We start from the raw sequence: 12,960 nt of genomic DNA on the forward strand, positions 1-12,960 counted from the left end.
ATTGTCGCTCATTTAAGACGGATTCGAGAACAAATTTCCTTTCTCAAAGAGAGGGGATGAATCTTTGTTGGTTAGAGCGTTAACTGTTAAGGAATGAAGGTCTGTAGATGGAATTAATGGACAAATTAGTCATGATCTGACTGGATGGGGAAACAGGTCCCGGGGGCTGAATGGCCTCTCCCAGTTCAAGCATTCCCATGTTCCCACAGTGCACATGATAGGAGCAGGTAAGGAAGCAGATGCAAGGTTGTTTCCCCATTCCCCCCCATGCACCCCCCCCCCCCCCCCCATGCCACCCGAGCTTTCACTGTGTCCTCTCTACTTTTCTCTATAAGAATGAGCCCTTACGAGTGGTACAACCCCCACCCATGCCTGAGGGAGCGCATGGATATCCTGGAGAATCAGTACACCCTGGGGAACAGTCTCTGGTTCCCAGTAGGAGGCTTCATGCAGCAAGGCTCAGAGATCATGCCGCGTGCCCTCTCCACACGTTGTGTCAGCGGAGTCTGGTGAGTGTGTGAGGATAAGTAGACCATATCGGCAGAGCTCCCATTTCCATAACTGATATCTCCACATTCCACAGTCCATTAACATATTGCATCCCTGATCCCTCCATACTTACATTATCTGAAGAAATATCTTTATAATCATATATATATACTTAGATATACTGCATCAAATCTCCAGTGGTATTGAATCGACCATCAAATTTCCCATCATATTCCATCAAATCTCCCGTCATATTCCATCAAATCTCCCGTCATAATCCATTGAGTATCAAATTTCCCATCATATTCCATCAAATCTCCCGTCATATTCCATCAAATCTCCCGTCATAATCCATTGAGTATCAAATCTCCCATCATATTCCATGACCATCAAATCTCCCGTCATAGTCCATCATCAGGGATAATTCAGTCAAATGAGATTCAATAGGCTTCAGTTATTGTATCCAACTAGGATTGTACAGATGAGAGGCCAGGGAGAAAATCAGTTCTGGTTGTTATGTGTCATGACCTGCAAACACACGGATTTCACATGGGACTTACAGTATGGGAACGATTGTATTCCCCATGTCCTTTGCCAAATACGGGCCTCCCTGCAAAGTGGTGTGGGGGGTGGGGCTCAATTAACACTGTGCATAAAGTGGGCCAGTTCGGGGCCAGCCGGCTCAGACCTGGTGGGGTGCTACCAGGAGCAGTGTACCTTGAACCTTGTAAATAAACCTTTGTTTATTTTGTTCTAAGTGGATGTGGACTCCCCGTGAGTCTTCATAAATATTTGACTCATTGGGTTTCATTAAGTAGCTCTGGGTAGAATCACAGGGGGTCCTTAGAAAGGAGATGACTGAAGCAGAATCTGTAGACACAAGGGGAGGGGGTTTGGTTTGAAGTTGCATAGTTTGGGACGCAATTTGATCTCTTGAGAGTGTTCTGTAATGGTCGATATGACCTGGGCCTTTCAGCATTCTGTGACTTGGTTGACATTCGATCCATTAGGATTCAATTGGGATGGGTTCGCGGCGGGGAAAAGCCTGTTCGCTGGGATCGGAGAGATTGTAAGGACCATTGTAACTGGTGATGAACTGGCCCATTTAAGGTTCCGTAGGAAGAGGGTGCTGTGACATATCGAGGAACCATGGGCGTCATTCTCCGACCCCCCAGCGGGTCGGAGAATGGCCGTTGGCCGCCGTGAATCCCGCCCCCGCCGGTTGCCGAAGTCTCCGAAGGAGAAAAGTCGGCGGGGCGTTAATGGCGCCGCAGACGTCGGAGAATGGCACGGGTCTGCGCAAGGCAGCCGATTTTCGGCCTGCCGATATTCTCCCTTCCGGATGGGCCGAAGTCCCATCGACGTGATGACCGTTCACGTCGACGTAAATCAAACCTCCTTTTCATCGGCGTGAACCTGGAGCACAGGTTCACGCCGACCAGCGTGGAGGTGGGTGACGGCCTGGGGGGTTGGCCGCTGGGCAGGCGATGGCGTGGCCGCAGTCTGAACGTGTGGGGAGAGGTGTGTCTCGGGTTGTGTGTGTGTGTGTGTGCGGCGGGGGGGGGGTGGTTAGAGTGGGCTGGGCTCCGGGGGAGTGCCGGGAGGGGGGTCCGTGCCGGGGAGGAGGATGGGGGATCCGTGCCGGGGAGGAGGTTGGGGTCCGTGCCGGGGAGGAGGTTGGGGTCCGTGCCGGGGAGGGGGATGGGGTCCGTGCCGGGGAGGGGGATGGGGGGTCTGTGCCGGGGAGGAGGTTGGGGTCCGTGCCGGGGAGGAGGATATGGGGGGTCCGTGCCGGGGAGGGGGATGGGGGGGGGTCCGTGCCGGGGAGGGGGATGGGGGGGGGGTCCGTGCCGGGGAGGGGGATGGGGGGGGGGTCCGTGCCGGGGAGGGGATGGGGGGGGAGGTCCGTGCCGGGGAGGGGGATGGGGGGGGGTCCGTGCTGGGGAGGGGGATGGGGGGGGGTCCGTGCCGGGGAGGGGGATGGGGGGGGTCCGTGCCAGGGAGGGGGACGGGGGGGGTCCGTGCCGGGGAGGAGGTTGGGGTCCGTGCCGGGGAGGAGGATAGGGGGTCCGTGCCGGGGAGGGGGATGGGGGGGGTCCGTGCCGGGGAGGAGGATTGGGGGGGGGGGGGCCGTGCCGGGGAGGGGGATGGGGGGGGGGTCCGTGCCGGGGAGGGGATGGGGGGGGAGGTCCGTGCCGGGGAGGGGGATGGGGGGGGGTCCGTGCTGGGGAGGGGGATAGGGGGGGGGTCCGTGCCGGGGAGGGGGATGGGGGGGGTCCGTGCCAGGGAGGGGGACGGGGGGGGTCCGTGCCGGGGAGGAGGTTGGGGTCCGTGCCGGGGAGGAGGATAGGGGGTCCGTGCCGGGGAGGGGGATGGGGGGGGTCCGTGCCGGGGAGGAGGATTGGGGGGGGGGGGCCGTGCCGGGGAGGGGGATGGGGGGGGGGTCCGTGCCGGGGATGGGGATGGGGGGGGGTCCGTGCCGGGGAGGGGGATGGGGGGGGTCCGTGCCGGGGAGGGGGACGGGGGGGGTCCGTGCCGGGGAGGAGGATAGGGGGTCCGTGCCGGGGAGGGGGATGGGGGTGGTCCGTGCCGGGGAGGAGGATTAGGGGGGGGGCCGTGCCGGAGATGGGGGGGGTCTGTGCCGGGGAGGGGGTTGAGGGGGGTCCGTGCCGGGGAGGGGGATGGGGGGGGCCCGTGCCGGGGAGGGGATGGGGGGGTCCGTGCCGGGGAGGGAGATGGGGGGGTCTGAGCCGGGGAGGGGGATGGGGCGGGGTCCGTGCCGGGGAGGGGGATTAGGGGGGGGGTCCGTGCCGGGGAGGGAGATGGGGGGGGGTCTGTGCCGGGGAGGGGGATGGGGCGGGGTCCGTGCCGGGGAGGGGGATGGGGGGGGTCCGTGCCAGGGAGGGGGATGGGGGGGGGTCCGTGCCGGGGAGGAGGTTGGGGTCCGTGTCGGGGAGGAGGATGGGGGTGTCCGTGCCGGGGAGGGGGATAGGGGGGGGGTCCGTGCCGGGGAGATGGATAGGGGGTCCGTACCGGGGAGGGGGATGGGGGGCAAGTGAGTTAGTCCACCTGGCCAGGTGCCAGCCTCCAACAGTTGGACCCATGCGGTCCATGCCACCTGGCTGGGGGGAAGGAGGGGATATGGGCAATGATGACATGTCGTCGTTTCCCCCCCCCCCCTCCCCCCCAACCAGGCCGTCATGTTTTCTGATCATCCAGCGATGTTGGCCGCCGTGGCGGCAGCCGCTAATGTCCATGTTGCCCTGGATGAGGAGGAGGAGGAGGAGGAGGAGGAGGAGCGTGCCAGAGAGGCGGCGCAGGCTGCCGCAGAGGGGCAGGCGGCAGCCGCCCAGGCTGGAGGGACACCTGACCGACAGGACGAGGAGGGGGAGGAGGACGGCGCGGCCCCACGGCAACGGAGGCACCCGAGGGCGCCCCGTGTGTACCGGCCCCGGCAGTCATACCAGGACCTCACGGACCGGGAATGCAGGAGGAGACTCCGGATGAGGCGGGAAACCGTGGCACACATCTGCCACCTGCTGGCACACCTGTCATCGCGTGGCACTGGCGGAGGACACCCTCTCCCCGTGTCCGTCAAGGTTACGGTTGCCCTGAACTTTTATGCAACGGGGTCATTCCAGGCACCGAGTGGGGACCTGTCCGGCATATCGCAGACATCGGTGCATCCGGGCAGTGACAGAAGCCCTATATGCCATGGCGCACCGCTACATCCGCTTCCCTGTGGACCGGGCCAGCCAAGACGCCCGGGCTGTGGGCTTCTCTGCCGTGGCCGGGTTCCCCATGGTCCAGGGTGCGATCGATGGGATGCACGTCGCCGTGCGGCCACCTGCAGATAACAGGGCCGTGTTCACCAATAGGAAGGGGACCTATTCGATGAACGTACAGGTGGTCTGCGACCACCGCATGATGATCCTGCACGTCTGCGCCCGTTACCCAGGCAGTGTACACGACTCATACGTGTTGTCGCGGTCATCCATCCCCGGCATGTACGAGGGACGCCATCCCCGGCTGAGGGGCTGGTTGCTGGGCGACAGGGACTACCCATTGTGATCGTGGCTGATGACGCCTGTACGGAGGCCACACAATGAGGCGGAAAACCGCTACAATGATGCCCATGTAGCGACAAGGGGAGTGATAGAGAGGTGCTTTGGCGTGCTGAAGATGCGTTTCAGGTGCCTGGACCTCTCTGGGGGCGCCCTCCAGTATCGGTCAGATCGGGTCGGCCGCATCATTGTGGTGTGCTGCGTCCTGCACAACATAGCCCAACAGAGGGGCGATGTGCCGCAGGCAGAGGAGGGCGGAGTGGAGGAGCAGCAGGAAGAGGCGCAGTCCTCCCCAGATGAGGGGGATGGGGGCAATGGTCAGGGCAGACGGGCTAGACACAGGCGGGTGGCTGTCCACCGTTTCCGGCTGGCCCAGCGGGCACGGGACAGACTGATAGCCGCCCGCTTCACTGACTAGATGGGCGTGGGAATCGGGTAGTATGGCCACAGAACGCACACCATGGCAACAGCCGACCACCCACACCCCCCACCCATCCACCCACCCAGCACCCTCACCCCCCTCCCCAACCCCACCCCACCCACCCCACCCGCATGCACACCACCACCCCCATTGCCGATCCACCTGCGGCACAACGGCCGGGCTCACACAGTTGCGGGTGGACGCGTGTCTATTGCAGGCCATGGAGGATGATGACAACCCGCCCTGCGGTGAGCTCCTGGCTCCACATCGTTGGACTATGTCTGACCCATGGCCACAGTACCACCATCCACCCGGACCATCCCTGCATGCGGCTGTGACACTGCAGCGCAAGGTCCCGTCCTCTGCCCGGGGGGATGTTGATGGCGGCCCAGGGGGAAGGGGGCAGACTCACCTGGGGCTGAGGTGAGATCACCCCTGACACACACACTTGCGCTCAACGTACATGACACCCCCGCACGCTTTGGACAGAGCACAAAGGCAGCTTCTGTCGGTGTAACATTGACTTTAATAACCAAAGGAGTTCATGCACGTGCCCTAGCCCCTAAAACTCATCTGTGCCCTGCACCCGTGCCAACTTACTCAGTGTCTAATTGTTTGGCCTTACGGGCCCTTTGACTACGTCTACGTGGTTCCCCAGACGGTACAGCAGAACTGGAGGTGGACTCCTGTGATTCCTGCCCTCTGACACTGGATCCCTTTGGCGGCCGTTTCCTGGGGCGTCCTGGCCTAGATGGGCCAGGCTGCGGCCCGGGCGACTGGGATGGCGAGCTGCCAGCCTGTCCTGCCAGTTGCCCACCCGATGCACCTGGGACGGAAGGGGGGGAGTCCGAGGTGTCGCGGTGTTCCGGGACCTCCCCTACAGGGGGACCCGGGACGGACCACACCACCTCCTCCTCCCTCGGGGTGCCCGATGGCCCCCAGGCCTCTACATGGGTGGGGGATGCGAACGGACTGGCCATCCGACGCCCCCCCGGCATCTGGCGCTGCCAGTCCTGGAGGCCCGTGCTGGTATCGACAGGGGTCTGCAGGTTTGCAGCCATGGAGCCCAGGGGGTTGGCAAACCCTGTCTGTGACAGTGCGACGCCGGCTCGCACATGGCCACTAGCGCCGATGCCCTCAGCGATGGCCTGCAGAGACTGGGCCATGGCCTGCAGAGACTGGGCCATGGCCTGCTGAGACTGGGCTACGGCCTGCTGAGACTGGGCTATGGCCTGCTGAGACTGGGCTATGGCATGCAGTGACTGGGCTATGGCCTGCTGAGACTGGGCCATGGCCTGCTGAGACTGGGCTATGGTGTTGAGCGCCTCTGCCATCTGCCGCTGGCTCATGGCCTCCTGTGAGAGGGCAGCCATGTCCTGGGCCACAGACGCCGCCTGCACGGAAAGCCCCAGGCCTCGCAAACCGTTCCCCATGTCTGACACCGTCGCACCCATTGCCTCCACCGCGGACGCCACCCGTGCGGTGTCGGCCTGGGTGGCACGCATGACCGGCACCACTCCCAGCTTCTGGACGCGGGTGGACTCCTCCACCTGCGACTGCAGCCGCGCAAGCCGGCCGTCACCCTCTTCGCTCGTCTCCGGGTCGGTGGTTGCATCGGACCTATGGGTGGGTGTGGTAACTCCAGGAACCCGGGATCCATCTGGGCGGCAGATGTTCGCTTGGGCTGGGCTGCCCTCCGACCGCCCGGCCCCTCTGCTGCTCCTACCTCCACATGCTGTACCGGGACGGCTGTGTTGTGCGCACCAGTGAGTGTACCAGACGCCTCATCACTAAAGTGCCCAACCGAGGTGAGTGTTTCTGCGATGGTGGAGGGTGTTGGTGACAGCAGTGGCGTTGTGTCGTGCTCTTCGTCCCACTCTGAGTCCATGGCACTTTGGGGTGGGGGTTCGTCTCCACCCATCCACTCTGAGTCACTGTCCGGTATTTCGTCTTCCTGGGTAGTGCTGTCCCGGGTAGGGGTGTCCCGGGTAGTGCTGTCCCGGGTAGTGCTGTCCCGGGTAGTGCTGTCCCGGGTAGTGCTGTCCCGGGTAGTGCTGTCCCGGGTAGTGCTGTCCCGGGTAGGGGTGTCCTGGGTAGGGTTGTCCTGGGTAGTGGTGACCTTGGTAATGGTGTCCTGGGTAGTGGTGTCCTGGGTAGTGGTGTCCTGGCTCGGATGTGACAGGGGCCTGTGGCTGCCCCCCTCATCGCTGGGTGGCACACGCCTGCGTCGTCGCTCCCGCACGTGACGGGGGTGTCGTCTCCCTGTTGCTCCAGGTCTCTCCGTCTCCCGTGGTGTGCGAGGGGCATCCTGCGGGCGTCGCATGCCGGAGGGTCCGGGTCTCTCCGTCTCCCGTGGTGTGTGAGGGGCATCCTGCGGGCGTCGCATGCCGGAGGGTCCGGGTCTCTCCGTCTCCCGTGGCCTCCGAGGGGCATCCTGCAGGCGGTCTGCATCTGCGGGGATGGGTGCCCCGACGTTTGCTCCTGCGATACACAATGAAGCATGCATGGTTAGACACGCAGGCAGTGATATGGGGGAGGGGGGAGGGGGATATAGGGGAGGGGGGATATGGGGACGGGCTGTCGGTGGCTCACTTGCTAGTACGCCCCCGACCTCTGCATCAGCAACCTCCCGGTCCTCAGGTCCGCCAGCCAGTTCCAGGGCCCTTTCCTCGTGTTCGGTCAGTGGCCTCTCATCAGCGGGCCCTCCTCCAGTCCTCACATGCTCCCTATTGTTGTGTGCGCGCTTCTCCTGTGGCGGGGGGGTGGGTGGGGGTGGTGGCAGGGGTAAAATGCAACAGTGTTAGGCAGGTATATGAATGCACGCCATCGGTTGCGCGTGCATTGCAGAGGTTAAGGTTAGGGCTGGATTCACTTGGGGATATGGGGGATATGGGGGAGGGGGGATATGGGGGAGGGGGGACATGGGGGAGGGGGGGACATGGGGGAGGGGGGGACATGGGGGAGGGGGGATATGGGGGAGGGGGGATATGGGGGAGGGGGGATATGGGGGAGGGGGGAGGCTCACCCTGCCTGCTCTGACGAGGTCGTTCACCTTCTTGTGGCACTGGGTGCCTGTCCGTGGTGTCAGGGCCACAGCGGTGACGGCCTCTGCCACCTCCCTCCACAGACGCCGGCTGTGGCGTGGGGCAACTCTGCGGCCGTGCCCGGGATACAGGGCGTCCCTCCTTTGCTCCACTGTGTCCAGGAGCGCCTCCACATCCCGTGACTCGAACCTCGGGGCTGAGCGGCGGCCAGCCATCCAGTCGGGTGTTCCGGTCGGGCGTTCCGGTCGGGTGGGGGGGAGCAGCGGGGCCTTATGAGCCGTCACGCTGTGCGGCGTGTATGACGCTGCACGGCGTGAACCACGTGAGCAAGCACGGATCCCGTCACGTCGCTGCTAGCCCATTTTGAGCCAGAGACTTTTGAACCATTTTTCCGGCGTGACGCAAGTCAGATTTGCGCCGTTTTTTGCGCCGATCGGCGACTTTGCGCCGATAACGGAGAATTTCGCCCCATATCTGATCCATTCCTGTTTCCAGAGATCAGAGAGGTTTTACCCATTGGTCATCCATTATTTCAGGAAGATGGGATTGTTTAGAATGGGGAGATTCCATCCACTAACATTCCGCCGATCGAGTTGTTGCGCTGTGTTGATATTTTGCTGCATTAACTGCCGGTAATCTGAATTTTGTGCCTGAAATTAGGTGGGCCTTCACACTGATCATTATCTCCTCGTATACTGCAAATCTCGCTGCATTTCTGACGGTCCAGAGGATGGAAGTCCCCATTGAATCTGCCGATGATCTCGCTGATCAAACCAACATTGGGTATGGAACGATTCAGGGAGGTTCAACAATGACATTTTTCCAGGTAACATATATGAGAACACCAGACACCGATTCTTTGACCTTGTCGATGGTTGAGGAGGTGGGTGAGGAGGGGGGAGGGGCAGGGTGCACCCCATAGGTCAAAGGGTGTGAGAAGATAAGCCAGTTGGATATATGGGTGGAGACGATTAATTAAATTAGGAGCCAAATTCATATAGTCTCAGGAAAAAAGTGGATCAGTTGTGAGCACATATTATAATAATAATCTTTATTGTCACAAGTAGGCTTACATTGCAATGAATTGCATTACTGTGAAAAGCCCCTAGTCGCCACACTCCGGCGCCTGTTCGGGTCCACAGAGGGAGAGTTCAGAATGTCCAATTCACCTAACAGCGTGTCTTTCGGGACTTGTGGGAGGAAACCGGAGCACCCGGAGGAAACCCACGCAGATGCGGGGAGAACGTGCAGACTCCGCACAGACAGTGACCCAGCAGGGAATTGAACCTGGGACCCTGGCGCTGTGAAGCTACAATGCTAACCACTGTGCTACCGTGCTGCCCTCATATTCAGCTTAATAGAACGAGGTGATGACAGTTACTTAGATGGGCATGACTTAGAGGTAAATACTCCAGACAGTAGGTTCATTTGAGATCTTGCAGAACAGTGAGGTTAGTCTCCTTGCCTCTGTGCTCGAGTCCTGCCCCGGCACTTGATGGCCAAGGGAAGGTGCGTTCGCAACAATGCCAAACAGGTCAAGTATCCACCTGGAAATCCTTCTCACACCCACCAATGGCTGGCAGTACGAGTGGGAGAGAATCTTGGCCAGCCATGTGGTGGAAAGGATGATGGAGCCCATGCAGTCACCAGCCATGGCTATGGGCCATGATGTGTGACACGCCACCTATTCTTGAGAAAACATGGGGCAATGGGAAATGAGGTGGAGTGGTCAAAAGTCAAATTACAACAGCACAGAGGTAGCCTCTTCAGTATGGACATTCTGGGCTGAATTAACGAAGGGTAATGGATGGGAGGTGGGATTTGTCCCACCCCATTGTCTTTCGTTCATCCTTCCATGGGAGGTGGGATTCATGGGTGAGACTGCTACTTACTGGGCAGCACGGTAGCATAGTGGTTAGCACCATGGCTTCACAGCGCCAGGGTCCCAGGTTCGATTCCCCGCTGGGTCACTGTCTGTGCGGAGTCTGTACGTTCTCCCCGTGTCTGTGTGGGTTTCCTCCGAGTGCTCCGGTTTCCTCCCACAGTCCAAAGACATGCAGATTAAGTGGATTGGCCATGATAAATTGCCCTTAGTGACCAAAAAAGATTAGGAGGGGTTACGGGGATAGGGTGGAAATGAGGGCTTAAGTGGGTCTGTGCAGACTCGATGGGCCGAATGGCGTCCTTCTGCTCTGTATGTTCTATGTTATTCCCATCCCTAATTGCCCCTTGCGAAAGTGATAGAGGGCCACCTTCTCGAATGGCTCCAGTCTGTGTGGGTTTGGTGCCTTATGAGAGGGTAGTCCTCCTGATCACACCTGACTGGCTCTGCTAGGCTATTTCAGCTTGGGGAGGTGGAGACAGAACATTGAGTCAACCACATTGCTATGGGTCTGGAGTCAGGTGTCGGAGGGCAGATTTCCTTCCCAGTTGGTCGTTGCCCGTTTGTGGCCACCATTATTGATATGGGTGGTGGGGGTGCGGTGCTGGAGTGAGGGGCATATACAGATGGAAATTAGCGCAGCATAGTGTCACACGGGTGTCCCTTTAAGAAATGTTTGTGTCTTATCACATGGCTTCAGTGATGTCATTGTGTGGGTGGAGCTGGGCGGTGGCTCTGGGAGCTGTTTTTGGTTTCGCTTTCACATTTGACTGCTGTGGACTCAGACAGAGAAAATAACTGTTTTGGCCTTTGTGTTCCAGCAAAAGAAACTATTGACTATAACCAGCTGCAGTTTTGGTAACGTAAAAGCGAGAGTTTGCTTTGGGGAAGGGTTTAAACCTGCTGGTGAGACGGAGTCAGAATCTCAGGGAAAGCCAGTCTCATTCAAGTGAGAATGCAGAGTGCTGGGCCACGCCCTGGAAAACTTTTTTTGGTTTATGGGATTTTGTTTTTTAATTGGAACAGTTGAGGGGAAATTCATTAAGTGTTATACTTAGATTGCTGTAGCTGGAGGGCGTCTTCACGTTTGTAATTGATAATTCTTGCTGTTTGTTTATATATAAATGTTAACTAAGTTCGTAGAATAAAGTTTATTTTGATTTAAGTGTCTAGGGAAACTGTTGAATCACATCTGAAGGGAAGGCACTTGTGTTCATCCTAGTCACCAAACCATGGTAGGACTGGGAGATTTTAATTTCCACATTGACTGAGAGAAGGAAAAAGGCTCCAAATGTGAGGGCGACTAGTTTCTGGACACGGGAAGACTGGGATATGGGGAGACCGGGAAGACACGGGGAGACCGGGAAGACACGGGGAGACCGGGAAGACACGGGGAGACCGGGAAGACACGGGGAGACTGGGACGACACAGGGAGATTGGGATGGCACGGGGAGACTGGGACGCGGGGAGACTGGGACACGGGGAGACGGGAAGACTGGGACGACACGGGGAGACTGGGACGACACGGGGAGACTGGGGACACGGGGAGACGGGAAGACTGTGACGACACGGGAAGACTGTGACGACACGGGGAGACTGGGACACAGGGAGACTGGGACGACACGGGGAGACTGGGACACGGGGAGACTGGGACGAGACGGGGAGACTGGGACACGGGGAGACTGGGACGACACGGGGAGACTGGGACGACACGGGGAGACTGGGACGACACGGGGAGACTGGGACGACACGGGGAGACTGGGACGACACGGGGAGACTGGGACGACACGGGGAGACTGGGACGACACGGGGAGACTGGGACGACACGGGGAGACTGGGACACGGGGAGACTGGGACACGGGGAGACGGGAAGACTGGGACGAGACAGGGAGACTGGGACGAGACGGGGAGACTGGGACGAGACGGGGAGACTGGGACGACACGGGGAGACTGGGACGACACGGGGAGACGGGGACACGGCAGCACCAGGATAGTGAAAGCCAGGAATCCAGGATCTCTAGGCAGTGTACTTTCCTCCTCCGTGCCTGATAAATTTTGTCTGTTTACCACCCTTCACCCCACAACCCCTCGCACTCCTCACACCCCCCCCCCCCCACCCCCCCTTCTCCTCACTCACAAATCCCGCCCCCCCCTTCTCCTCACTCACACACCCCCCCTTCCAGAATTCCCGGTACCAAACCTATCAGAGGATGTGGAACTACATGCACTCCAAGCAACCCAGCGTCTTTGTTAAGACCACGGAAGAAGGAATTGCGCGGCTCTTAAACTCCAAGTATGCCTTTCTCCTGGAATCTACCATGAACGAATATCACAGGAAAAGGAACTGTAATCTCACGCAGATCGGAGGTCTACTCGACACCAAGGGTTATGGCATCGGTATGCCTCTGGGTACGTATGAAGTAGCGAACCCTTCAATACCCACAGGGACAGTGAATGAAGAGCCTGCGAAAGGCCATTCAGCACCTGTGCTGAATGCTATCATTCATCCATTTTCTCCTCCCCCATCACCAAATCCTCTATTCTTCTTTGCTTTATCTCTTCCCCCTTAAACACATCTACTTTATTCACCGCAGGCATTCCCTGTGGGAGCGAATTGCACTTTCCCCCAATCCATGGGAGCAGGTTCCACATTCTCCTCACTCCCCGTGGAAGTAAGATCCACATTTTCTCCGCTCGCTGGGGGAGCGAGTCCCACAATCTCTGCACTCGCTGTGAGAGTGAGCGTATGTGTGTATGAGAGTGAGTGTGTGTGTGTGAGAGTAAGTGTGTGTGTATGAGAGTGAGTGTGTGTATGAGAGTGCGTGTATGTAGGTATGAGAGTGAGTGTGTGTGTATGAGAGTATGTGTGTGTATCAGAGTGAGTGTGTGTCTGTATGAGAGTGAGTGTGTGTGTGTATGAGAGTGAGTTTGTGTGTATAAGTGTGTGTATGTATGGGAGTGAGCGTGTGTATGAGAGTGAGAGTGTGTGTATGAGAGTGAGTGTGTGTGTATGAGAACGAGTGTGTGTATGAGAGTGAGTGTGTGTGTATGAGAGTGAGT

General features: G+C 59.3%; 1 protein-coding gene across 1 annotated transcript in view; it reads left to right on the forward strand.

Moving 5' to 3' along the window:
- Positions 1-12,960, forward strand: part of LOC140387102 (glutamate receptor ionotropic, kainate 5-like) — a 150,364-nt gene that overhangs the window by 70,656 nt on the left and 66,748 nt on the right. Inside the window, exons 4-6 of the mRNA XM_072470110.1 lie at positions 336-509; positions 8,679-8,844; positions 12,084-12,309. Of these exons, the coding sequence (XP_072326211.1) occupies positions 336-509; positions 8,679-8,844; positions 12,084-12,309 (566 nt within the window). The remainder of the gene's footprint in view (positions 1-335; positions 510-8,678; positions 8,845-12,083; positions 12,310-12,960) is intronic.

The sequence above is a fragment of the Scyliorhinus torazame genome, chromosome 12, assembly GCF_047496885.1.
Source record: "Scyliorhinus torazame isolate Kashiwa2021f chromosome 12, sScyTor2.1, whole genome shotgun sequence".
NCBI classification, from domain to species: Eukaryota; Metazoa; Chordata; class Chondrichthyes; order Carcharhiniformes; family Scyliorhinidae; genus Scyliorhinus; species Scyliorhinus torazame.